The sequence below is a fragment of the Macrotis lagotis genome, chromosome 4 (assembly GCF_037893015.1).
Source record: "Macrotis lagotis isolate mMagLag1 chromosome 4, bilby.v1.9.chrom.fasta, whole genome shotgun sequence".
Taxonomy (NCBI): domain Eukaryota; kingdom Metazoa; phylum Chordata; class Mammalia; order Peramelemorphia; family Peramelidae; genus Macrotis; species Macrotis lagotis.
Genome location: NC_133661.1, coordinates 153,486,674 through 153,511,103, shown reverse-complemented (window position 1 = coordinate 153,511,103; position 24,430 = coordinate 153,486,674). Strand labels below are relative to the sequence as shown.

Below are 24,430 nucleotides of genomic sequence, written 5' to 3'. Positions count from 1 at the left end.
TATATCTACACACATATATTTATATAAAATAGCACAATTTTTTCAATATTCATTGATAGATTGACTTCGCTAAAATGTATAGTGCATTGAACTAGTATACATATATCTATCTTGGGAAGTATTGATTATGTATGAATTTGGATGCAACTCAATATTAATATCTTTTTTTTTGAAAAGGCACAGCCAATCCAAAAGTCACTTTTAAGATGTCAGAAGTAACAATTGATGCAGAAGGAAGGGTAAGTATTAAATTATAAGTTTATTTTCTAAATTCATTTGACATTTGATTGAATCCTACTGTGTTGGAGACAAATGTAAATGAAATAGTATAAATTATTTGAGGGGGGGAAATAGTAGATTACTACAAATGCTTGTAAACAATCTGCTTTGGGATTCTAATGACTATTCTTTCATATAATTTCAAAATGACTAAATGCACTGTTATAGAAATACACTATTATAGAAATAATGATTCTAAAAATAATTTTTACATTGTTTCTTGTTCTAAAATAGCTAGCCCCTAGTTTGCCTTTCTTTAATTTCTGTTTTTGGGCAACAGGATATGAGTAGACTTTTGTTAATGTTAATACTATTAACCTTGTCAGAACTTAGCAGTTTTTTGTGACTGGTAAGTCATGTTGGGAAAGAGGAATTAAAACTAGGGGGGGAAAACAGAGAAAGAAAGAAAAAATTTGAAAGCTTAAAAAGTAAACATAATATGCTTTGTTTTACATAGTTTTTCCTCTGGATGTGGATGGCATTGTCCATAGCAGGTCCTTCAGTATGGTCCTTGATTTCTGAACTGCTGAGAGGAGCTGAATCCATCATAGTTGATTATCTCACAATATTGTTGTTAATATGTACAATATTCTCTTGGTTTTGCTCCTTTTGCTTAGCATTAGTTCCTGTAATTCATTCCATGCTTCTTATCCATAGAATTGTTATTTTTATTATCTTAGCTTGACCTAACCATGAACAAATGACATTTTTCTGATTGTTTTGATCTGACTTTATTTGTATGAAAAGTATTTTGTAATTATGTTCATGTAGTTTCTGAATTTGTCTTTGGGGGGCGGCTAGGTGACGTAGTGGATAAAGCACCGGCCTTGGAGTCAGGAGTACCTGGGTTCAAATCCAGTCTCAGACACTTAATAATTACCTAGCTCTGTGGCCTTGGGCAAGCCACTTAACCCCATTTGCCTTGCAAAAACCTGAATTTGTCTTGGGAGGTAGATTCCCAAGTATTTTTGTTGTCTACAGTTACTTTAAATGGAATTTCTTGTTTTTATCTCTTGTTCTTGAGTTTAATTGGTCACATATAGAAATACTGATAATTTATGTGGGTTTATTTTATATCTTGCTACTTAGGCAAAGTTGTTGATTGTTTCAAGTAGTTTTTTAGTTGAATTTTTGATGTTCTCTTAAGGATATCATCACATCATTTGCAAAGAATGAGTTTTATTTCCTTGTTGCCTATTCTAATTCCTTCAATTTCTTTTTCTTCTCTTATTGCTAAAGCTAACATTTCTTTTTCCCTTATCTTTTTTTAATTAAAGATTTTATGTATTTTGAGTTTTACAATTTTTCCCCCATCTTTCTTCCCTCCCCCACCCCCACAGAAAGCAATTTGTCAGTCTTTACATTATTTCCATGTTATACATTGATCTAAATTGAGTGTGATGAGAGGAAAATCATATCCTTTCTTCAGGTTTTTTTTTTTTGCAAGGCAATGGGGTTAAGTGGCTTGCCCAAAGCCATACAGCTAGGTAATTATTAAGTGTCTGAGGCTGGATTTGAACTCAGGTCCTCCCGACTCCAGGGCCAGTGCTCTATTCACTGTGCCACCTAGCTGCCTCGAAAAAATCATATCCTTAAGGAAGAAACATAAAGTATAAGAGATAACAAGATCAGACAATAAGATATCAGTTTTTTTTCCTAAATTGAAGAGTATAGTCCTTGAACTTTGTTCAAACTCCATGGTTCTTTATCTGAATACAGATGGTATTCTCCTTTGCAGACAGCCCAAAATTGTCCCTGATTGTGGCACTGATGGAATGAGCAAGTCCATCAAGGTTGTTCATCACCCTCATGTTGCTCTTAGGGTGTACAGTGTTTTTCTGGTTCTGCTCATCTCACTCAGCATCAGTTCATGCAAATCCCTCCAGGCTTCCCTGAATTCCCGACCCTCCTGGTTTCTAATAGAACAATAGTGTTCCATGTCCTACATATACCATAGTTTGCTAAGCCATTCACCTACTGAAGGGCATTTACTTGATTTCCAATTCTTTGCCACCACAGACAGGGATGCTATGAATATTTTTGTACAAGTGATGTTTTTACTCTTTTTTCATCATCTCTTCAGGGTATAGACCCAGTAGTGGTATTGCTGGATCAAAGGGCTGGTGCTCTATCTACTGCGCCACCTAGCTGCCCTTTGCTCTCTAGTTTTTAATAGGAAATGGGTGCTGTATTTTATCATAAGCTTATCATCAGTCATGATTTCTGTTAATTTTGTTATTGTTAATGGTCACTTATGTTTATTGTTTTCCTAATATTGAGTTGCTATTGATTTTAACAGATTGCAGATGTGGTAGATAAGGAACTAGTACAACCCTTTGAAGTTCTGTTTGAAGGAGTAGAGTATATTGCCCGAGCTGGATGGACCCCAGAGGGAAAATAGTGCGTATGTTAAATTATCCATTCTTTATACCAGGTTTAGGATTAGTAAGTTTAGAAACATCTATAGTTCTAGATTTGTCCTTTTTTTGTGAATATGCTTTTTTTTATTTGAAACAGTGTCTGCTGTAAAAATATTAATATAATACAAAGATGTGAACTGACTTAATGATTGGGAAGTAGAAGTACACCACATTTTAATAAGAACTGTTTACTCAAATTAAATTGACCATATATTAATTTGAATCTATCCTTTTTTTCTCAAGATAATTTTAAGGCATTCACTTTTTTTCTTGTTTTTTAGGCATTCACTTTTAATAAATTATAGATATATATATGTAAATATTTTTCTAATTAATATAAATGCAAAGTTTACATCCAAATTATGATAGATAGAAGCTGTAGTTAGCTAACACATTGACTTTAAAATGAAAAAAGTAATTTGAAAGGTTTCATGGGACTTAGGGAATTTAGAGAAAGAAACTTTTAGGATATCTATTAAATGTTCTTAATTATCTTAAAAAAGGATACATCTTAATTATTTTTAATAAGCATATTAGATCAGTTAGTTCTGTAATTCTCTTTTTACTTTGCCACTGAAAAACATTTTCTCAATTTCTGACAACTAGTTCATGGATTAATATTGCATTATAATCTTAAAACTATGTCTAACTTATTTTCTCACCATTTTTCCTTTTTTTACATAAATAGTGCTTGGTCCATCCTACTAGATCGTTCCCAAACCCGACTACAGATCGTGTTAATATCCCCTGCATTATTTATCCCAGTAGAAGATGATGCAATGGAACGACAGAAGTTAATAGATTCAGTGCCTGATTCTGTGACACCACACATTATTTATGAAGAAACAACAGATATCTGGATAAATGTAAGACCTTTTTTCTACAGTCGTTGGTTAAATATTTTAATAATATGGCAACTGTCATATAGACAACTGTCATAATGAATTGAAAGAAAAAATCCAAAAATGTTTTTTAACATTTCAGAAACATTTTAGGTTATTCTTACTTGATTGCCTCAAGTAAAGTTTATCATGGGTCACCAGAAGTAAAACTTTCAGTTTTTTAAAATTTAAAATGATGTACTTTCTTCCTCTTCTAGAAAGTAAAAGTTTTTCTTTTAAAATCAACAACTTTCATTTTTAGAAGTGTGTCGGTTAAAAGACTATAAAATATAATGCATTATTCTTTTGCATAATAAGAATATTAAGAACAGAGTTCCTGAGTTAAGCAGTTATGAGATAGAAAGCTGATGCCATTGAAATGGCATCTCTCTGGTTGCTTATTTACAGTCATTCCGGGAAACATCAGGTTTTGGTATAGAGTTACAGGTTCTCCAGCAGAGTCAGCTCTGATGAAATGACCTTAAAAGAATATTTTCTAAGCTCTGTGTATTGTGTTTTTTCAAGATGAGAGAACTATAGCAAATGCAATATGTATATAAATTTAGGTTTTATTAATTTTCAAATTCTCCCAGAAGTAGTTTAAACAAATGATTTATCATTTTATATACACACATATTTTAAAAATAAATTTAAATGAGAATTTTAAAATGTTGAATTAAAAAAAATGCTATACAATCTGTCAGTTTCTCAGTTTCTTTATCTGTAAAATGTGGATGTTGGGCTAGATGACCTCTAAGGTCCTTTCTAACTATATCTGTGATGCTATGATTCTCCACAATCCAAATAGCTGCAGTGATAATGCATTCTGTGTTTTATTATATTCATGTATTTTGGTTCATCTGAGATGAAACTTTTCCATCTATCCTCAGCAAATATTTTCTTAGCAAAAAGAAAATCATTTTTTTTTACTATTCCTTGAATAAATGTACATCAAAAAATTTTATAAATTACCTCACAGGGGTAGCTAGGTGGCACAGTGGATAGAGCACTGGCCCTGGAATCAGGAGGATCTGAGTTCAAATCCAGCCTCAAGCACATAATAATTACCTAGCTGTGTGAGCTTGAACAATCACTTAATCCATTGCCTTGCAAAAAAAAAAAAATAATGATAAATTACCTCAGGCGATATGTTAAGGTGGTATTGGAAAGGTAGAACCAAATGAAGCTAGTACTTTGCCCATCTGTAAATACAAATTGGTCTCAAAGTAAATAAGAAGTTTGAAGGTCATAGGCAAAAACTATAGTTAAAATTACATTATATACTTCAGTGCTAGTAATTTTTTTTTTGTACTTGAAGGTATAGTTTTAATTTTTTTCTTTAGTATATTGAATTATTTTGTGTGTAGAAAGACATCTTAAGTGAGATATATATATATATATATTGTATATAGTAAATTCAACTTTTTATTTCACAGATCCATGATATCTTTTATGTTTTTCCCCAAAGTCATGAAGATGAAATAGAGTTTATTTTTGCCTCAGAATGCAAAACAGGTTTCCGACATCTATATAAAATCACATCAGTTTTAAAGGAAAGCAAGTATAAACGATCCAGTGGAGGACTACCTGCTCCAAGTAAGGAATCTGGTTTTTGAGAGGGTACAAGATGAATAGTGGTCCCAGTAGTTAGCATGTTAAAATTGTTTTACTTGGAATTTTAAAAGTGTACTCTCCCCTCTCCTCTTTGGTGGTAAATTAAAAAGAAATATCACAAATGGTAAGCAGCATGATATCACTGAAAAAAGTCAGAAGACTTGAGTTTGTGATGATTCTATCAGTGACTCACTGTAATTTTAGGCAAATCATTTAACTCTTCTGGGCTTCAGTTTTCATCTTTATAAAATAGTAATAATACCAGCTTCCATGAATGCCTAATAAGTTATCATGAAGTTAAAATGAGATGATGTATGTAAAAAACACTCTTTGGGGAAAAGTGCAAAGCATTATGTCAATTAAAAATGGTAATTTTTTAAAAAAATATTTATTTATACGTTACTAAAATAGTCTTGTTGCAAACGTAAACATAATCCTCCTTCAGCTCACAAAGACAGGGAAACCCTGTGAAAAATAAGGTGAGAGAAAAAGGAAAAAAATGTACTTTAGTCTGTGTTCTAATAACAACGCTTCTGTCTCTGGGATGGATCTCATTCTTTATTGCAGTTCCATCAGAGAAGTTGCTTTGTTATTTTTTTCTCACAATTGCTATGGCTAACTGTATTTCTCCCCATCTATTCCTCACCATTCTCATTTATTCTATTCTCTTTGTCCTTTCACTTTGTCCCTCCTCAAATGTTTGTTGTATATCAGCCATTTGGCACAGTGGACAGAGCACTGCCCCCTGGAGCCAGGAGGACCTGAGCCCAAATCCAGCCTCAAGACACCCAACAATCACCCAACCCCATGACCCCTGCCAAACCACCCAACCCCACTGCCCTGCAAAAAAAACAAAAAGTGTGTTGTATCTGATTACCTTCTCTCACCTCTATCACCTATATTCTCCCCTCCCCTCCCCCTATCCTCTTTCTCCTATTCCTTTCCTCTCCATTTTCCTTCTAGGGTAAGATAGATTTTTGTATTCTGTTGAGTGTGTATGTTGTTTCCTCTCTGAACCATTTCCAGTAAGAATGAAGGTTCACTCATTCCCCCTCACCTTCCCCCTCCCACTCTATTTCAAAATCTTTTTTCTTGATTCTTTTATGTGAAATGTTTTAGCCCATTCTACCTCTCCTATTCTTTTCTCCCAGTACATTCCTTTTTCACCCATTGACTCCATCTTTATACTAAATTGTACCTTCATATTCATCTCTCCTGTGCCTTATCTATATATGATCCTTTTGACTGCTCTAATAAATGTGAATGTTCATATGAGTAATTAGTATCATCTTCCCATGTAGGATTACAAGCAATTCAGTATCACTAAATCCCTCATAATTTGCACTTCTTGTTCCCCCCTCTCTATGCTTAGCCTGAGTCCTATACTTGGAGATCAAACTTTCTGTTCACAAAGTTTGAAATTCCCCTATTTCATTGAATGTCCATCTTTTCCCCTCAAAGAGGATGTTCAGTTAGCTAGGTAGTTGATCCTCGGTTGTAAACCAAGCTCTTTTGCCTTCTGGCAAGCCCTACAAGCCCTTAATGTAGACTCTGATAAATTCTTTGTAATCTTGTTTGTAGTGTCATGATACTTGAATTTTTTTTTCCTGGCTAGCTGTTCCTGGAAGTTGGGATGGTTTGCTCTGGTGTGGTGCAGCTATGACTTGGGCTGTGCCTTGGCTGTGCTGCATCTTTTCCAATCCCATTCTGGTTGAATAGACCTTTCCCACAGATCCACCAAGTTGTCTTGGGCTGGAAAATTGTTTCACTCAATATTTCTGTGGATTCTGCACTTCTAGAATTTGCTTAGAGTCATAAGTTTATCACATTTGGAGTTTTTGGGGGAAAAGCTTCTGGGAATTCCTGCCTTCACACTGCCATCTTGACTCCACCTCCAAAACAGTAAATGTTTTTTAGGTTCAGATCATCAAGCCGCCCACACTTTCTTACTCTTTACATTTTTTCCATGTCTTGATTATAACTATATTTTTAAAGAGTAGGGCTTGAGGCTTTCTTAATTATAAAACCAGCATTAACAAAGTTACAAAATACAATGTCCCAATCAGAGTGGAATGTACCTGTAATCTCTGATACTGAGGAGTTTGGATATTGGGTATTTAACTCTTCAATAGGGCTAAAGTCAGTGGACTGTCTACATAAGAGTGTTTGGGGAGCCCCTTAGGAGGAGAGACTGTCCAATTGAAGGAAAGGGACACTGGTGGAGGTGAGCAAGATGGAGCAGATGAAAGTGTTTTGCTGATCAGAATTGGAATCTGGAATGTAAGAGGCTGCTTCACTTTCAATCAGAGCAAGTGATAAGAACTCTTGAGTGCTAAATGGGAGTTGATGGTTTTTCCTTGAGACAATAGGAAGTTCCTGGAGTTGGTTGAATAGGGGATTTACATGGTCAGATCTGCACTGACCTCTCAAAGTATTTGTAAAGATCAAATGACATACTGTTTGTAAAATGTTTGACTCAGTGTCTGGTACATAATAGGTATTCTATAGATGCTAGCTATTATTATTAGTTTAAGATGTCACCTTTTATGTCTTAAGTCGCATAAACATTTGGAACTTGTCTTGTTTATAGTGTGAGATGTTGTCTCATTTCTGCCAGATGCTTTTCATTTTCCTCAATGTTTTTTATAGAATAATGAATTCTTGCCTCAATAGCTGGGCTTATCAAACACCAGGCCACTATGTTAGTTTGTTTCTGTATATTGTGTACCTAATCTGTTCCCCCAATCCTCTGTTTCTTAACCAGCACCTAATTGTTTTGATGTTTACAGTTTTATAGTATAGTTTGAGATCTGGTATTGCTAGGTCCCCTTCCTTCTGACATTTTCTTTGACTTCCTTGTTCTTTTTCTCTTCCAAGTGAATTTTTATTATTTTTTTTTGGTTCCAAGTGACTTTTAAAATAACTTTTCTAGCTCAACAAAATAATGTTTTGGTACTGAATAAGTACCATTTCTTTAGATAGTATTGTCATTTTTATTATATTGGGTCAGCCTTCCCTTTAGCAATCAATTTTCACTTCAAAACAACATAATTTAGGGTAATTTTATGAAGGTTATGTTTCTTAAATACTACTAAAACTTCAAATTAATGATGTCTTTATCTTTAGGTGATTTCAAGTGCCCAGTCAAGGAAGAAGTAGCAATTACAAATGGTGAATGGGAAGTGCTTGGCCGACATGGATCTAATGTAAGTTCTATAATGTCTTGCTATAAAATGAATATATTAAATTAAAATGATTTCTGATCTCAGATCAAATATTATGGAAAGCTTAGATTAATGGGGAAGAGAAACAGAAATTTGCTTTTGATTTATCTAACTCATTAAAGTGATTTAATAAGTTGTAACATTTCATTATCTGTACTTCATAGTAACTTGTCATGCTTCTAATTACAATGTTGTAGTGCTACTTGAATATTTTGAATCAAGAATTATCCAAAGGATTACTGGTTTCATAGGGTCCTGAAGAGCCATCACATCATTAATGCATAACATACAATTGGCATGATATGTGTTGCTAGCATTTAGAACAAGGCTGAATGTGACTGTCACAAATTGACTTATTAAAGGATTATGTGTACTTGCTATTGTAAATGCTGCTTTTTAGTCTTCAAGGTGAATTTAGAGGGAGAATGAAGAACAAGAGTCAGACTTGTTTGTGTGGATAAAGAATTATAAACAGTCATGTGGGAAGAAACTTAAATTTAATTTCTGGTTAAAGTCTAATATTCTCTGATATAGTTATAATAAGCTTTTTAAATATTTTATCAAAGGCAATGGGGTTGTGACTTGCCCAAGGTCACATAGCTAGGCAATTATTATGAGTCTGAAGCTGGATTTGAATGCAGGTCCTCCTGACTCCAGGGCCAGTGCTCTACCCACTGCACCATCTAGCTGCCCTATAATATGCTTTAAAAAAAAAAATCTGTTCATACACCCAAAGGGCAACAAAAACATGCATACCCTTTGACCCAGTAATACCACTACTAGGTCTATACCCTGAAGAGATGATGAAAAAGGGTAACAACATCACTTGTACAAAAATATTTATAGCAGCCCTGTTTGTGGTGGCAAAGAATTGGAAATCAAGTAAATGTCCTTCAGTTGGGGAATGGCTTAGCAAACTGTGGTATATGTATGTCATGGAACACTATTGTTCTATTAGAAACCAGGAGGGACAGGATTCCAGGGAAGCCTGGAAGGCTTTGCATGAACTTTTGCTGAGTGAGATGAGCAGAACCAGAAAAACACTGTATACCCTAACAGCAACATGGGAATGATGTTCAACCTTGAAGGACTCAGTCATTCCATCAGTGCAACAATTGGGAACAATTTTGGGCTGTCTGCAAAGGAGAGTACCATGTGTATCCAGATAAAGAGCTGTGGAGTTTGAACACAGTTCAAGGACTATTCCCTTTCATTTAGAAAAAAAAACATATCTTATTGTGTGATCTTGTTACCTCTTAGACTTCTTGTCTCTTCCTTAAGGATATGATTTCTCTCTCATCACACTCAATTTGGATCAATGTACAACATGGAAACAAAGTAAAGACTGACAGATTGATTTCTGTGGGGGTGGGGGGGGGGGTGGGGGGTGGGGGAGGGAAGTAAGATGGGGGAAAATTGTAAAACTCAAATATCTTTAATAAAAAAAAGCTGAACTAGTAAAAAGCAATCAGTTCAGGGACTCAACATCCTTGGTATTAGCTGTTACCTTGTATCATTTGAGAAATTTTTTATACAGAGTTCTAGAACTAGCAGGGGAAATAATTAGCATCAGTGGAATATACTTGACTATTTTGTGACAAAAAATCATAATCAGACTCTCAGTCTATCAAAGAATTTCCAAAATTATCTTCCTGTAGATCTGAAGATTATCTCAGGGCTGATAATCTATGGCAATAATGCCACTTGGATAATACCATTTATGATTCTACATCCCATTTTCCTCCCTTTATTTTCTCCATTTACATTGCTTTTATTTTCCTTCTTTTTTTCCATTCTTTCTGCATATGTGTCTTAGACCTACAAATGAATTGTAATGGCATTACATTAACTGGTGGAAATCAAGATCTGGCATCTTGTTTTCCATTCAAGGTTTCTAATGTCATAGGATCATAAATCTAGAAGTAACAGGGTTCTCAGAAACCATTTAATCTGAATCCTCATTTTACAAATGAGGAAAGTGAGCCATGGAGATTAAATGACTTACTCAAGGTCACATCAGAAGCAGGATCTGAATACAGGTCCTCTGACTCAAAGTTCACCATGTTATCATTAAGGAAAATGGATAAATCTTTGAGATTTTTGAGTATACTTACAAATAAATTTGGACTTTGGGGAGGAATAATAATAATTCATATTTACATAGAATTTTACAGTTTTTAAAAAATACTTTCTATATACCATTCATGGAAGGTACATTCCTATTTTTCAGAAAAGAAACTGAGATTCAGAGATGTTAAATAATAATCTTATAGTTAATAAATGTCAGCACCCAGGACTTGCATCTGGTTCATCATACTCCCATGCAACATCTTTCCATTCTGTCATTCTGCTCTTTTTGCATTCTGGCAGGGAATTGATTAATCATGTTCAATTTTGGAGAGTCTGCTTCCCAGTTGCTATTTGAAGACTGTCTTTCTAAAGGACAGTAAGTCCTAACATTTTACAGGGTTGAGCATAAGGGTAGGAAGTCCTTTGTGACTGTGTTCTGCTTTAACCCAGTCTTCTTCCATGTAGGTTCCACATGTAAAAGTGTTATCTAATGCTGCTTACTTATTTCAGCCTTTCATCCAGCAAAAAAAAAATTCTTTGATAGCAGAAAACACTTAATTTTTATAATTGAGATTTTTTTCCAATCATATTTAAAGATATGACTAAGCTATCTTAAAAAAAAGCATTTTGAGTTTAGCAAATATTTCATAAATTGTTTTTAGAAAATAGATTACATTTGTCTCTACAACAATAGAAAATGGATAAATGGATAACTGAAAGAAAATATTTTTTCCAGGATCTTAGTGCAAATATGTTAAGAATATATGTTAAGAATGTCTTGTTTCTGCTTTTGTGAAATTTTGCATATTTTTTGAGTAAAGGAAATCTTTTACTTATTTATAAGTCATACTCTAGTTATAACTATGCCTCTAAATTCAAATGTTCCAAGAGAATTTGGAATAATATATTATTTATATGTGCATGGAATAATAGAGAGAAGTCATGTATAGTAATTAGGAGGGCTTTATAATCAGATGACTTGGATTCAAGTCTTATCTATGACATTTTCTAGGTTAGTGATCTTCTGCAAACCACAGCCTTTCAGTCCCCAAAATAATTCTCTAAGACTGTAAGACTGTCCCAATCTGCATTGGAGAAGAGTATTTCCACTGAAGTACACTCATGAAATCACAGATCTGGACCCCCCCCAAAAAAAAAGAAAAGAAAAAAACATATTGAATAAAACAACAGTACCCACCAATAATGGAAAACAACTGAAATAAGAAATCTCAATGAAGTATTAGGCACAGGAAAAAAAAAGATAGCAAATGATTTTACTGTCCTGTTTCCCCTACTTGTTTCTCTATTCAGCCCTTTGTACACCTTGCATGCTACCTCCCACTTTGTTTCTTACCCTCACACTGTGTACTTTCTATGGTGATCCACATATAGAAAAAACAGGCTAATGGGATTAACAACCAGGTCTTTTGCCATCCCTCAGATTCTCCCCTCATTAGCTCTTCATCTGGATTTCACCATTCAGTCAACTAAAGTTCATGAGGTTACCAATTCCTGGTACTCTAGGTAAGAGAAAAATGCCAGACTCCTCTGATACTAGAGTAACAGAAGAGGGGGAGGAGAGGTATCTGGCAGAAAGTAAATGAGAGAGTAGGTATAAGTCAAGTTTCCTCTCAATACCTGAAAACAACCTCAAAACAACTAATAAAAGAGAAAACTATAAGGAAATACCCAAACCAAAAAACCCACCAAAGAGCCGGAAATAGGCACAAGGAAAAACTCTTAATATAATAAATTAGCATCGTGCTTAAGAACAATGTACTTATTTCACAGGCAGCACTAGAGCATTTTGGAGTGCAGTTAGCCGATTGATTTCAAATGTGGCCTGATGTACTTACTAACGGTGTGAACATGCTTAAGTCACTTAAGCCTGTCTCTACTGCAGTTTCCTCAACTGTAGAATGGGGGAAAGAGTAGCACTGACTTCATAGGGTTGTTGTGAGGATCATCTGGGATAATATTCATAAAGCATTTTATAAATTTTACGTGTTATATAAATTCTAGCTATCATTAACATCATGGATAAAATTGAACATAATTCCACATGGAATTTTATAAAATTGATAACCTCCAATCACTCCAGTTCAGTTGGATAGTGTCTTTGAAATGCAAATTTAGGGGAATGAAAGAAACTTTTAAGAAAAGTGAATAAGGGGCCGCTAGGTGGTGTAGTGGATAGAGTACCAGCCCTGGAGTCAGGAGTACCTGAGTTCAAATGTGGCCTCAGACACTTAATAATTACCTGGCTGTGTGGCCTTGGGCAAGCCACTTAACTCCGTTACTTGCAAGAAAGAAAGAAAGAAAGAAAGAAAGAAAGAAAGAAAGAAATGTGAATAAGTACAAACCATTCAGAATAGCCAAGTGAAGATCTAAAGCTTACTTTCTTTTTAAAACTTTTATTTATTTAAGACAATAGGATTAAGTACCTTGTCAGGTGCTCTATCTACTGTGCCCTGGCTGCCCTAAAGCTTACTTTCTGAAATAGAGAGGAGACTATAGCTCCTTCAGAGTCTAAGAAATGGTGAGGGAATAAAGCTAAGTTCTGAATATTCAAAAAAGGAAGAATGAGAGTAATCTAGAGAAGAAGAAAAGAAGGACATGGGACTTAGTATTTCTTATAGATGAGGTGGTATAGATGAAGATCCATTCAAAGGGAGAAGAAGGAGCAATGGAAGGAATTAGGGTTTCATGAACTTCATTTTTATATGGATGGAGAAAAGGAATATTTTTAAAAATTGAAACTTTATTTTTGCAAATACATGCTATGGTAGTTTTTCAACACTCATTCATTTGCAAGTTTATGAGTTCCACATTTTTCTATCACTCTCCCTTCCCCATGACAGCAAATAGTTTGGTAAAAGTTGTACATGTACCTTTGTGCCTAACATATTTACATATTAGTCATTTTGTGAAAGAAGAATTAGAACTAAAGAGAAAGAAATAAAAGAGAAAGGAAGGAAAAAAGATGAGAAGTTTTTAAAAAGTAAACATAGTATGCATTCAGATTTCATGATTTTTTTCCTTCTGGATGTGGATGGCATTGTCCACAATAGGTCTTTCAAGGTTGTCCTTGATCTCTGAACTGCTGATAGGAGTTGTATCCATCATGGTTGATCATTTCACAATGTTGTTGTTAATGTACACAATGTTCTCTTAGTCCTGCTTCCTTCACTCAATATCACTTCATGTAATTCTTAACATACTTTTTTAAAATCCAACCACTCATGATTTCTTATAGAATAATAGTACTCCATAATATTAAATAACATAGCGTGTTCAGCCATTCCCCAATTGATGGGCATTCCCTCAATTTCCAATTCTTTGCCACTCTAAAAAGAACTGCTATAAATATTTTTGAAAATGTGAGATTTTCCCTGGTTTTTATGATTTCTTTTGGATAAAGACCTAGCATTGGTATTGTTGAGTCAAAGGGTATGATCAGTTTTATTGTTGGAATGACTTGTAATCTTATAAATTTGATTCAATTTTCTATATGTTTTTGAAATGAGCCCTTTATCAGACAAACTATGAGAAAAAAAGTTTCCTTTCTATTTTCCTTCTAATCTTGACTGTATAAATTTTATTAGTGCAAAAACATTTTAATTTAATATAGTAAAATTGTTGCAATTTTGCAATTTATATAATGATCTCTATTTCTTCTTTGGTCATAAATTTCTCCCCTTTCCATGAATCTGACAAATAAGAGTATTTCTTGTTCTCTTAGTTGGTACATGGTATTTCCTTTTATGTCTAAAACTTGTATTTTGGTATCCACTGATGTGAATTTATAGTCTTAGAGATTTGCCTAGAACACTAACATTTAGTGCTGATTTGACCAGTTACATAGCCATTATGTGTTAAAAGTAATACTTGAGAGCAGCTAGGTGGCGCAGTGGATAAAGCACGGGGCTTGGAGTAAGGAGTACCTGAGTTCAAATCCGGTCTCAGACACTTAATAATTACCTAGCTGTGTGGCCTTGGGCAAGCCACTTAACCCCAGTTGCCTTGCAAAAACCTAAAAAAAAAGTACTTGACCCCAGTTCCTTTTGGCAGTGAGACCAATTCTCTACCTCTTGTGTCACATTTGCTCCTCAAATGAAATATGCATTAACTTCCATGTCATCCAAATGCTTAGAGGAAAAAAATTATCTAAATTACAAAATGGACTTCAAAATATCTATATTAGCCCCAGACAAATTTATCAGAAATCTAAATAGGAAAGAAATTAAGAATATGAGTAAAATATTTAAAAGACTAGATATTAGAGGCCTTTAGCAGTTCTTAAATGAGCATTTTAAGGTGTGTGTGTGTGTGTGTGTGTGTGTGTGTGTGTGTGTGTGTGTGTGTATATATATATATATATATATATATCATAATTTCATCCTTTGCAAAAAATGATCTTGTGTTTGGGAATATATAAATATGCAAAATCAAGAATACTAAATAAATAATAAAAATTATAGTCATTGGAATTATGAACTAAGTTTACAGACTTAAATGGAAACTGTTTAATGTTAACCTGAAGAATGAGTAGATCAAATAACAAATAATAGAAACAAATAATTATAGTAAAGAGAATGGTGACTTTGGGAACATATGACCACAAGATGGAAGACTAAAGATTTTCTCTGATCTTCTCCAAAATTAGAATAATGCACAAGAGTAAAGCAGTTTCAGCTTTTTCTTGAAACACCAGGAAACCAAATGAAGTGACAATTTAATGAACTAATAAGAGAGAAGGCTAATGATCCCTAAACCCTAATGTACTCATTCAGCATATACACTGCCTTTTCTCTGAAAGTAGGGCTGCACAAAAATTCATGGGCTTACTACTCAGGTCTATTCTTCTCACTGCTATCCCTCCCTTCCCACAGTACTGCAGAAATCCAAAAGGCAGAAAGTTGTTTGGACTAGGATAGCAACACTAGTACCACAGCAGAACTCAACAAGAGAACTGAAGAATAGAGAGAATTGGGGCAGTACATGTGTATGGGGTTGCATGGCACTCTACTAACCCAGGGGAAAGAGCTCAAACATCCAACTGAAACCAGTCTTTTCACCCCAGAACTCACTTGGGACAGAGATTAAGACTGGTGAAACATGAGTTTTCCAACATGAGAGGAAGCTGAGAATGCTCTCTCAACTATTATGGGAAACCATAATCAAAAGGGGAGTCAGAAAGCAAGTGATAGAGAGAATAAAAAAAAGAAAAAAGATTGAAATTACCAAATAACTCAGGAGGAGAAACCAAGCAGATAAACTGGGAAGATGTTAAATAACAGAAGGAAATATGACCTCCAGATCAAATAAAAGAGTCCAGCTATCAAAGCCTTACATGACTAATACAGAATGAAGTGAGAAGAACCAGAACATTGTACACAGTAACAGCAATATTCAACAGTGATCAACAGCTATATTGTACAGTGATCAACTGTGAATGACTTAGTTATTTTTAGTAACAGTGATCTGAGAAAAATAAGAAGGACTTATGATAAATGCTATATACTTTCAGAGAGAGAACTTATAAAAGTCTGAATGCAGATCAAAGCATACTATTTTTCACTTTATTTTTTGTGAAGTGTTTTTATTTTTTGGTCTGTGTTTTTTCACAACATGACTAATATGAAGGCATATTTTTATGATTACATATGTAAAACCCATATCAAATGGCTTATCATCCCAGGGAGGAGAGAAGGGAAGGAAGTATAGAGAATTTAGAACACAAAATTTAAAAATTGAATGTTAAAAAATATTTTTACATAAAGTTGGAAAAAATAAAATAATTATTTTTTAAAAGTCCAAATAGCTTTGAATAAATTCCAGAAGACAAAGGAAAATGAATCAACATCTGATGAGACAGAGGGTCCTGTGGCTTCATGGAACTTTAGCAGAATGTTCTAGAATGATTTAAAGAGAAATAAGAATGATGAAAGCAGAATTTATGGCCTAAACAGCAGAAATAATTGGCAGAACAGAAAATTTGAGTCCACAGAGGCAAATCTTAGCATTGAAACAAAAGAGAAAATAACTGATTGGGAATGTGAATACATGGAAATGAAGGACAATCTGGAAAAAGAGAAGCAAAAAACAGAAATATTTAATGAAAACAATATCTCCATACAGGCAAAACAGTGATCTTGAAAATATTCGGGAGAATTTGAGGACTATAGGTGTCCAGAAATCAAAAATCCTGAGCACCATAATACAAGAAGTAATATGAGAAAAAAAATTTAACAAGAAATTAAAAGAACCAATTAAAAGCATCCTGTGTCTCCAGAAGAAAAAAAATTACTATGATGCAAATTTCATAATACTTTTAAAAGTCCACTAACAACAAATTCTGCAAACTTCCAAGAGAAATTCCTTTAAACATTAAGGAAAGGAAATTCAAATAACAGAGAACTATTCTATACCCACTAAAAGCTTTTGGAGGGAATAGAATAATGTATTCTAAAAAGCAAAGAAGTTCAAGATGCAACCAAAGATGACCTGTCTTGCAAATCTGAGCCTAACCATTAGTAATAATTAGTAACAATAAAAAGTTGTCATAGTCAATAAAAAGAAGCAATTTATACATTCCCAGGAAGAAACCCAGACATGAAGAAATTTTCTTCTTACATTCTATAAACACCAGAAATACAGTAAGGGTAAACAAATATAGCAGTCAGGGATATCAAAATCATTAAAAAGACCATTAAGAGATTTCTTTATTTTAATTCATAAAAATTTTTTAAATTTCTTTCCATATTAGTCAAGAAAACTTGAATGAAAGGAGAAAATGATAGAAAGTGAGAATAGAATATTTCAGTCTGTATTCAATCAATATCAATTCTTTCTCTGGAAGAGGATGATATGTTTCATCATTAGTCCTTTGAGATTTTCTTGGATCATTATATTTCTGAAAATTAGCGAAGTCATTCACAGTTCTTCATGGAACAATATTGCTGTTACTGTGTACAGTGTTCTCCTGGTTTTGTTCACTTCACCATACCTCAGGCCTTCAAAATATTTTACAGGTTTTTTTCTGAGATCATCCTTCTTATCTTTTCTTAAAGCACAATAATATTCCATTACAATTATATGCCACAGCTTATTTAACCATTCCCCTATTGATGGGCATCCCTTTGATTCCAATTCTTAGATACCACAAAAAATTTTGTACAAATATGTCCTCTTCTGTTTTTTTGGATGCCTTTGGGGTATAAACCTATCAGTGGTATTGCTAGATCAAAGGGTATATGCACAGTTTTATAGCCTTTTAGGAGTAGTTCCAAATTGCTTTTCAGAATGATTGAATCAGTTTATAGTTCCACCAATAGTATATTAGTGTCCCAGGTTTTTCACATCTCTAACATCTAACATCTTTTGTCATATTAGTCAACCTGATAGGTGTGAGGTGGTACCTCACAATTGTATTAATTTGCATTTTTCTACGCACTAGTGATTTAGAGCATTTTTTTCATATGATCATAGATAATGTTGATTTCTTTATCTGAAAACTGCCAATTCATATCCTTTGACCATTCACCAATTGAGAAGTGACTTTTATTTTTATAAATTTGACTCAGTTCTCTATATATTTGAGAAATGAAACATCAAAGAAACTTGTGGCAAAAAAATTTCCCCCAGTTTTCTACTTTCCTTATAATTTTGATTGCATTAGATTTGTTTGTGCAAAAACTTTAATTTATAACATAATATATATATAAAATCAAAATTACCTGTTGTACATTTTGTAATTCTAAGAGATTTCTTTCTAGCTGTACACAAGGAAGCAAGCAGTATTAGAATAGAAATGATGAAAGAGAAACAGGTCTGAAGTATCATGACCTAAGTCTCATAATACTCCACCTTCATATCTAAATGCAGAATCACTTTTTTTTCCAGGACTAAATTACAGAATTGGAGGTGTGTAAAAAGGCAGCAGGGTGGAATAACATAGAAGGGAATATGTGATGTTGTCTAAGCAAGTCAAAGGTTAACAGTAAAGGGAAAATGACTCCTATAGTTTCTCAGGAAGAGAAAAAGCAACAGGAAAATGGACAGAGAAGCAAAGGGAGAAATTGAAACAAGGAAAGAAGAGTGAACTCCTGTTTTAGTAATGAGAGTAATGAGTTTATGACAAAAGATGGTGAATGATCCTATAGGAAAAGAGATATTTTATAAAGGGAGACCAGGACCTTAAATGGGTGAAATCTATTGGGACTTGGTGCTTAGGACTTATGCCTCAAGAAAAGAATCAGTTCTCCTAGGAACAGCTGATACCCAGAAAAATAAAAGGCACAGGTGCAAGGATATTTTGAAGCACATGGAGGAAAAATTATCATTAGAAGACCAAAGCCAAAAAATAAACTGCATAATCAGGAACAAAGGAAGATTTCTACCATGGGATAGTATTCTCTCTATCACTTGCAGAAATTGGCATTTCTAAGAGTGAGGCATAATAGGAAAAAAGGGGGGGGGGGCAAAAAGGCAAGATCTTTAAGGAAAAAACCCAAAGGATAAACAGTCCAATAAAATAAAAAAGTAGAAGGATTAAAAAAAAATACTCATGGGGAGGCTAGGTGGTATAGTGGATAAAACACCGGCCCTGGAGTCAAGAGTACCTGGGTTCAAATCTGGTTTCAGACACTTAATAATTACTTAGCTGTGTGGCCTTGGGCAAGCCACTTAACCCCGTTTGCCTTGCAAAATCCTAAAAAAAAAAAATACTCATACTCTATTGCTTAAAAGAAACACATTTTAAAAACAGAAATCATATAGAGTAAAAATGAGGGATTGGAAAAAAAAATCCATTTGGTGAATCCAGAAAAGCAGGAGTTGTAATTATGCTATCAAATAAAGCAAAAACAAACTTTGAAAACATTTTTGGTTTTTTGGCAAGGCAATGGGGTTAAGGGACTTGCCCAAGGCCACACAGCTAGGTAATTATAAGATAAACAAGAAAACTGCATTATGTTGAAAGGAATTGTAGACAACAAACAAATATCAATATTAAATTTAAGTACTCTGCCTTAGCATCTTAATACATAAAAGCAAATAATAGAAGGCAAAGACCTACAAAATAATAGGAGATTTTATGTCCTTTTTTCAATTTTACATAAGTATAACAAAAAGAAAACCAAAGGAAAAATGAAGAACTGAACAAAATGCTGGAGAGAACAGAAGCTCATACTGTCTTCTGAATGGGTCTACCAAAGAACATATGTGTGTATTGTATGTGTATGTTTATATACACTGACCATGTATTGGGGCACAATGTAAAAAAGACCAAAATCGTAAATATATCCTTTATAACTCAAAAAGTAGAAGCATCAATTCATTGAGCACAAAGAAAAGAAAGTCCCCAAATGAGGGACTTTACATAAAAATTTAAATAATTAGTGTGTCTGGTCAGCTAGGTGATGCAGTGGATAAAGCATCAGCTCTGGAGTCAGGAGTACCTGAGTTCAAATCCAGCCTCAGACACTTAATAATTACATATCTGTGTGGCCTTGGGCAAACCACTTAACCCCATTGCCTTGCAAAAAAAAAAAAACTAAAAAAAATAGTGTGTCAGATAATTCATAGAAGCATTGAATATATGAATATGTATATTGTGTAATATCTGAAATCAAAATTTCTTGGATGCAGCTAAAACAGTCCTTGGGGAAAAATCATATCACTAATTTTAACAAAAAGGGGAAAAAAGAGGATTATCAAACTGAAGGCACAATTTCAAAAATGATGTTCACAAATAAACCTTCAGTAAGCACAAAAGAAGAAATATTAAAGTTTAAAAGAGAAGTAGACATGCTAGGAGCTAAAAAAAGCCCCTCCAAGTTTAGAAATTACAGATAAAACTAAAAGTTCATTCTTTGAAAAGAATAATTGATAAACCTTCAGCCAATCTGATTCAGGAAGGAAGGAAGAAAATCAAGTCAACAAAAGAGTAGATGAGCAAGGTGAAATAACAAAACCAGAAGGAACAAAAGAAAACTCAGAATCTTTTATACACAGTTATATGCAAACAAATCTGAGAATACAAAAGAAATGGGAGGAATATCTTCAAAAATATAAAATAACTCAAACTGATAGAACATCTAATAGTGATCTTAAGTAACCCAATCTCAGACCTAGCTGTAAAGGAATTACCAAGGCCAGGGGGAGGAGAGGGAGGAGGAGAACATGGAGCACCTGCCTTGATAGAAAATTCCATTAAATTTTAAATAACAATGTTAATAGTATACAAATTATTCTCAGCAAATGAGGAAAAAACACATAGTTCTAATACCAAACTTTAGAATGATATCATTATTGATATCAATTCAAAAATTTTGAATAAAATCTTTTCAAATAGATAATAGTTACTCATCCAAGAAATTATTCATTATGACCAAGTTGACTTTTAGTCCAGGAGATGCAAGGATATTTCAACAGTGGAAAAACAATTGACATAATCTTAAATAAAAATATCTCATACCACAGAGTTGCCTCAGTAGATTCAGAAGACCTTAGACAAACAAAATACAACATACATTTCTGCCAAGAGTCCAGTATTCTGCCAAAAGTGAGTATTGAGAAACACTAACTAAAACCTTTCCAATAAATCCAGCAGCAAAACAAGATTGTCTGTTCTCCCCACTGAAGATAGCCCAAGTTCTTAAACCCATGAGCAATAGAATGTACCTTAAAACTATTGCTTCTACCTCCAACTCAGCCCCAATAGCCATCATTCTGGGAAGCAACCTCCATAAAAATGTGACCTAGAAAGTTGTAGGTGTTGAAGCCATCAATTAATAAAGATCTAGAAAAGAAAGTTTTTGCCACCAAAAATCTTAGTACTGTGAAATGGTTTAGCCTTAGAACATAATAGAATTTTTATCAGTAGAAATGACATTAAAAAGGCATTACCAGCTTTACAGTTATATCCTGAGAACCTGTCTATCTTAATTGCATCTGAAACCTTCCAGATATGTTGTCTTCCCATTAGAATATGAATTCTATGAGAGCTGGGACTTAGTTACTTTTCTATTTGTATCTCCAGGGGTTAGCACAGTGCTTTGGACATAGTAAGCACATAATGCTTTTTTTTCATTTATTCATATGCTAAATTACTTTCAAAAAATAGATTAAGAGGGCACCTTACCAAATACTATGAGATTAAAATTTTTTCTAATACCAAAGAAAGGAGAGAAAAATTAAATAAAATTATAGATCAATATTAGTAATACTAGCTAACATACTCAACATTTTCTAATTTCTAATTCTAATTTACTCATAATTCTAATTACTAACAGCAGACCTGTGCAACAGACAAGTACAAGTATAATTCCCATTTTACAGTTTAAAATTCAAATAAAAATATTAAATAAAATATTAGCAAAGAGCATATTAAATTATCTGAAATATTGAATTAGCAAAGTGTAGCAATATATTTAAGAAGTTATTTGATATGATCAGATCAATTAATACAAAGTATGCAAGGATAGCTCAACATTAAGCATACTTTGAACATGATATTAATAACAAAATTAATTGAAATAATGTGATTATATATAAAATAGAGATAGGAAAAGTCACCAACAAAATATTATATCTGTTTTATGTTAAAATTTCTTTTTAAGGGAATAAAAGGATCTTTGCTTAATATGACCAAAAGTATCTAAAAATAAGAACTAGCAGTATTTGTAATAAGAAAAACTTGGATGAGAAAAAAGGAAAGATGATTAAATTTGTTTTTAAAAAAAAGTAAGACATTGAAAGTCTTAATAATATTTAGATTAAAAAGAGTTAAAATTGGGTCACTTATTGTTTCCACTTTTTTGGACATAGTTTTCAAAATGATAAGATTTTGAATTGAGATAAGCATAAGTGGAGTTAAAATTTTCTCTATTTGTAGATAATCTGATCTACTTGGTGAACCCTAGAGAATTCATGAAAACAAAATAGTCTGTTGCTAATAGGTTCAGTAAAGTAGTAGAATAAAATGTATATTCATCAAATCAATAGATTTCCTTATGAAATATATGAAAATTAACCTACCAAGATATATCTTACATAGATAATATGATAAAATAATTTTTACAGAAATAAAACAAGTTGGTTGGTCACATATAGTGAAAAGAATAAATATCCAAATTATTTTATAGATTTAGTATTAACCAATCAGATCATCAAAGGAATATTTTATAGAATTACAATAACAGTAAATTTAGAATAATCAAAGATCAAGAATATCAGGAAAGATAAAAGAAGTATATTCAGATATCAAAGTGACATCATGTAAAAAGACCAGAATTGTAAATATATTGTCATAGCTCATAAACTAATAAAAACAGCCAGCAGTTTATGAAGTACAAGCAAAAGATCCAAATAGGGACTTAGCAGTAAAATTCTAAATGATTAGTGAGTCAAAGAATAAATCATTGAAACAAAATATGAATACATATATTTTATATATAATATATGAAATTAAAATTTCCAAGGAAAATCATATCATTAATGTTAACAGAAGGCAAAAAGAATATTGGACTGAACATTTTTATGGTTAGATTAAAAAATTTGTAACCAGAAAAAGGGTAAAAGAATTGTGAATTAAAATAAAACAGCAGTGTCACCTTTGTTACACTCATTAAGCTAACAAAGACTAAATGATAACAGGTTGGTGGGGACAGAAACTTGTTTAAAAATCTGTGAAAAGGTAACCAGTTGGGGTGCTAGGTGGTGCAGTGGATAAAGCACCGGCCCTGGAATCGGGCGTACCTGAGTTCAAATCCGGTCTCAGACACTTGATTACCTAGCTGTGTGACCTTGGGCAAGCCACTTAACCCCATTGCCTAGCAAAAACCTAAAAAAAGTAAATAAACTCTGAAAAGGTAACCAGTTTGTGAATTGTTTCATCCATTCTGGAAAAAAAATTAGATTTTGTGGTAGACACCAATTTTTCATGCCCTTTGATGCAGAGATCCCATTATTGGTATTATATGTCCAAAAATAGAAGCAAGAAAAAACAACTCCTTTGTATACTAGCATCATAGAAGCATTACTTGTGATAACAAAAAGCAGAAAACAAAATATGTGCTGATAGGGAAATGACTGAACAAATTATGATAAAGTAACTCTAAATGAATAATGTACAATGAATTTGAAGAATCTAGAGAAATGAGAATCGTGTGAAGTGACACAGCCTGAAAAAAAGCTGAGCCAAATTACCATTGTACACAATGAATACAATAGAAAGTCAACATGGAGAGACATAAATTTTGGTCCAATGTGATAATCAGTATTAGCTATCATATTGCCAAAAATATTTTGCTTCAGAAAAAGGATACAACATGAAATTTATTTTTAAAAATAAAATCTAACTTTTTTATACCTGCTGTAAATGTGGTGTTGTTTTTAAAATGTAATTTATTTTCTGTAATTTTCTTAATAAAAATAAATACCCTGATCAGTCAGGAAACTGCCAACTTTTAACATATCTTAAGTGTTTTACTTCCTCATTAACAGGACTTAGTTTTAGCTTAAATCACAAATTCAAACTAAATGTACTAGTATTGGTAAGAAGATGATGTTTTATATCCCCAATGGGGAAAAATGCTAAACACAAGTCAAAGAGTTACCGAATGAATGAGATTGAAACTAAACCATAGAAGTTAGTTTTAGATACATTAATTGTTCACTATATAAAATCAAAATGAACTTTGATATGAATTTTTGGGTTTTGGCAGATCCAAGTTGATGAAGTACAGAAGCTGGTGTATTTTGAAGGCACGAAAGATTCCCCTTTAGAGCATCACTTGTATGTGGTCAGCTATGACAATCCTGGAGAGGTGACAAGGTTGACAGATCGTGGCTACTCTCATTCCTGCTGTATTAGCCAGGTATTAACTCCTGTCTGAATGGTTCATAAAGACCCTGTCCATATTTTGAAGTAAGTAAA

At 33.2% G+C, this 24,430-nt stretch overlaps 1 protein-coding gene across 4 annotated transcripts in view; it reads left to right on the top strand.

The window, feature by feature from the left end:
• Positions 1 to 24,430, top strand: part of DPP8 (dipeptidyl peptidase 8) — a 73,520-nt gene that overhangs the window by 32,221 nt on the left and 16,869 nt on the right. For all 4 annotated transcript variants that reach the window (XR_012478034.1, XM_074234416.1, XM_074234415.1 and 1 more), the window contains exons 8-13: positions 178 to 239; positions 2,579 to 2,679; positions 3,388 to 3,565; positions 5,017 to 5,176; positions 8,321 to 8,400; positions 24,219 to 24,371. Coding sequence is in view for 3 of the 4 variants with exons in the window: in XM_074234416.1 (XP_074090517.1) it covers positions 178 to 239; positions 2,579 to 2,679; positions 3,388 to 3,565; positions 5,017 to 5,176; positions 8,321 to 8,400; positions 24,219 to 24,371 (734 nt within the window). In the remaining variant the exon portion in view is untranslated. The remainder of the gene's footprint in view (positions 1 to 177; positions 240 to 2,578; positions 2,680 to 3,387; positions 3,566 to 5,016; positions 5,177 to 8,320; positions 8,401 to 24,218; positions 24,372 to 24,430) is intronic.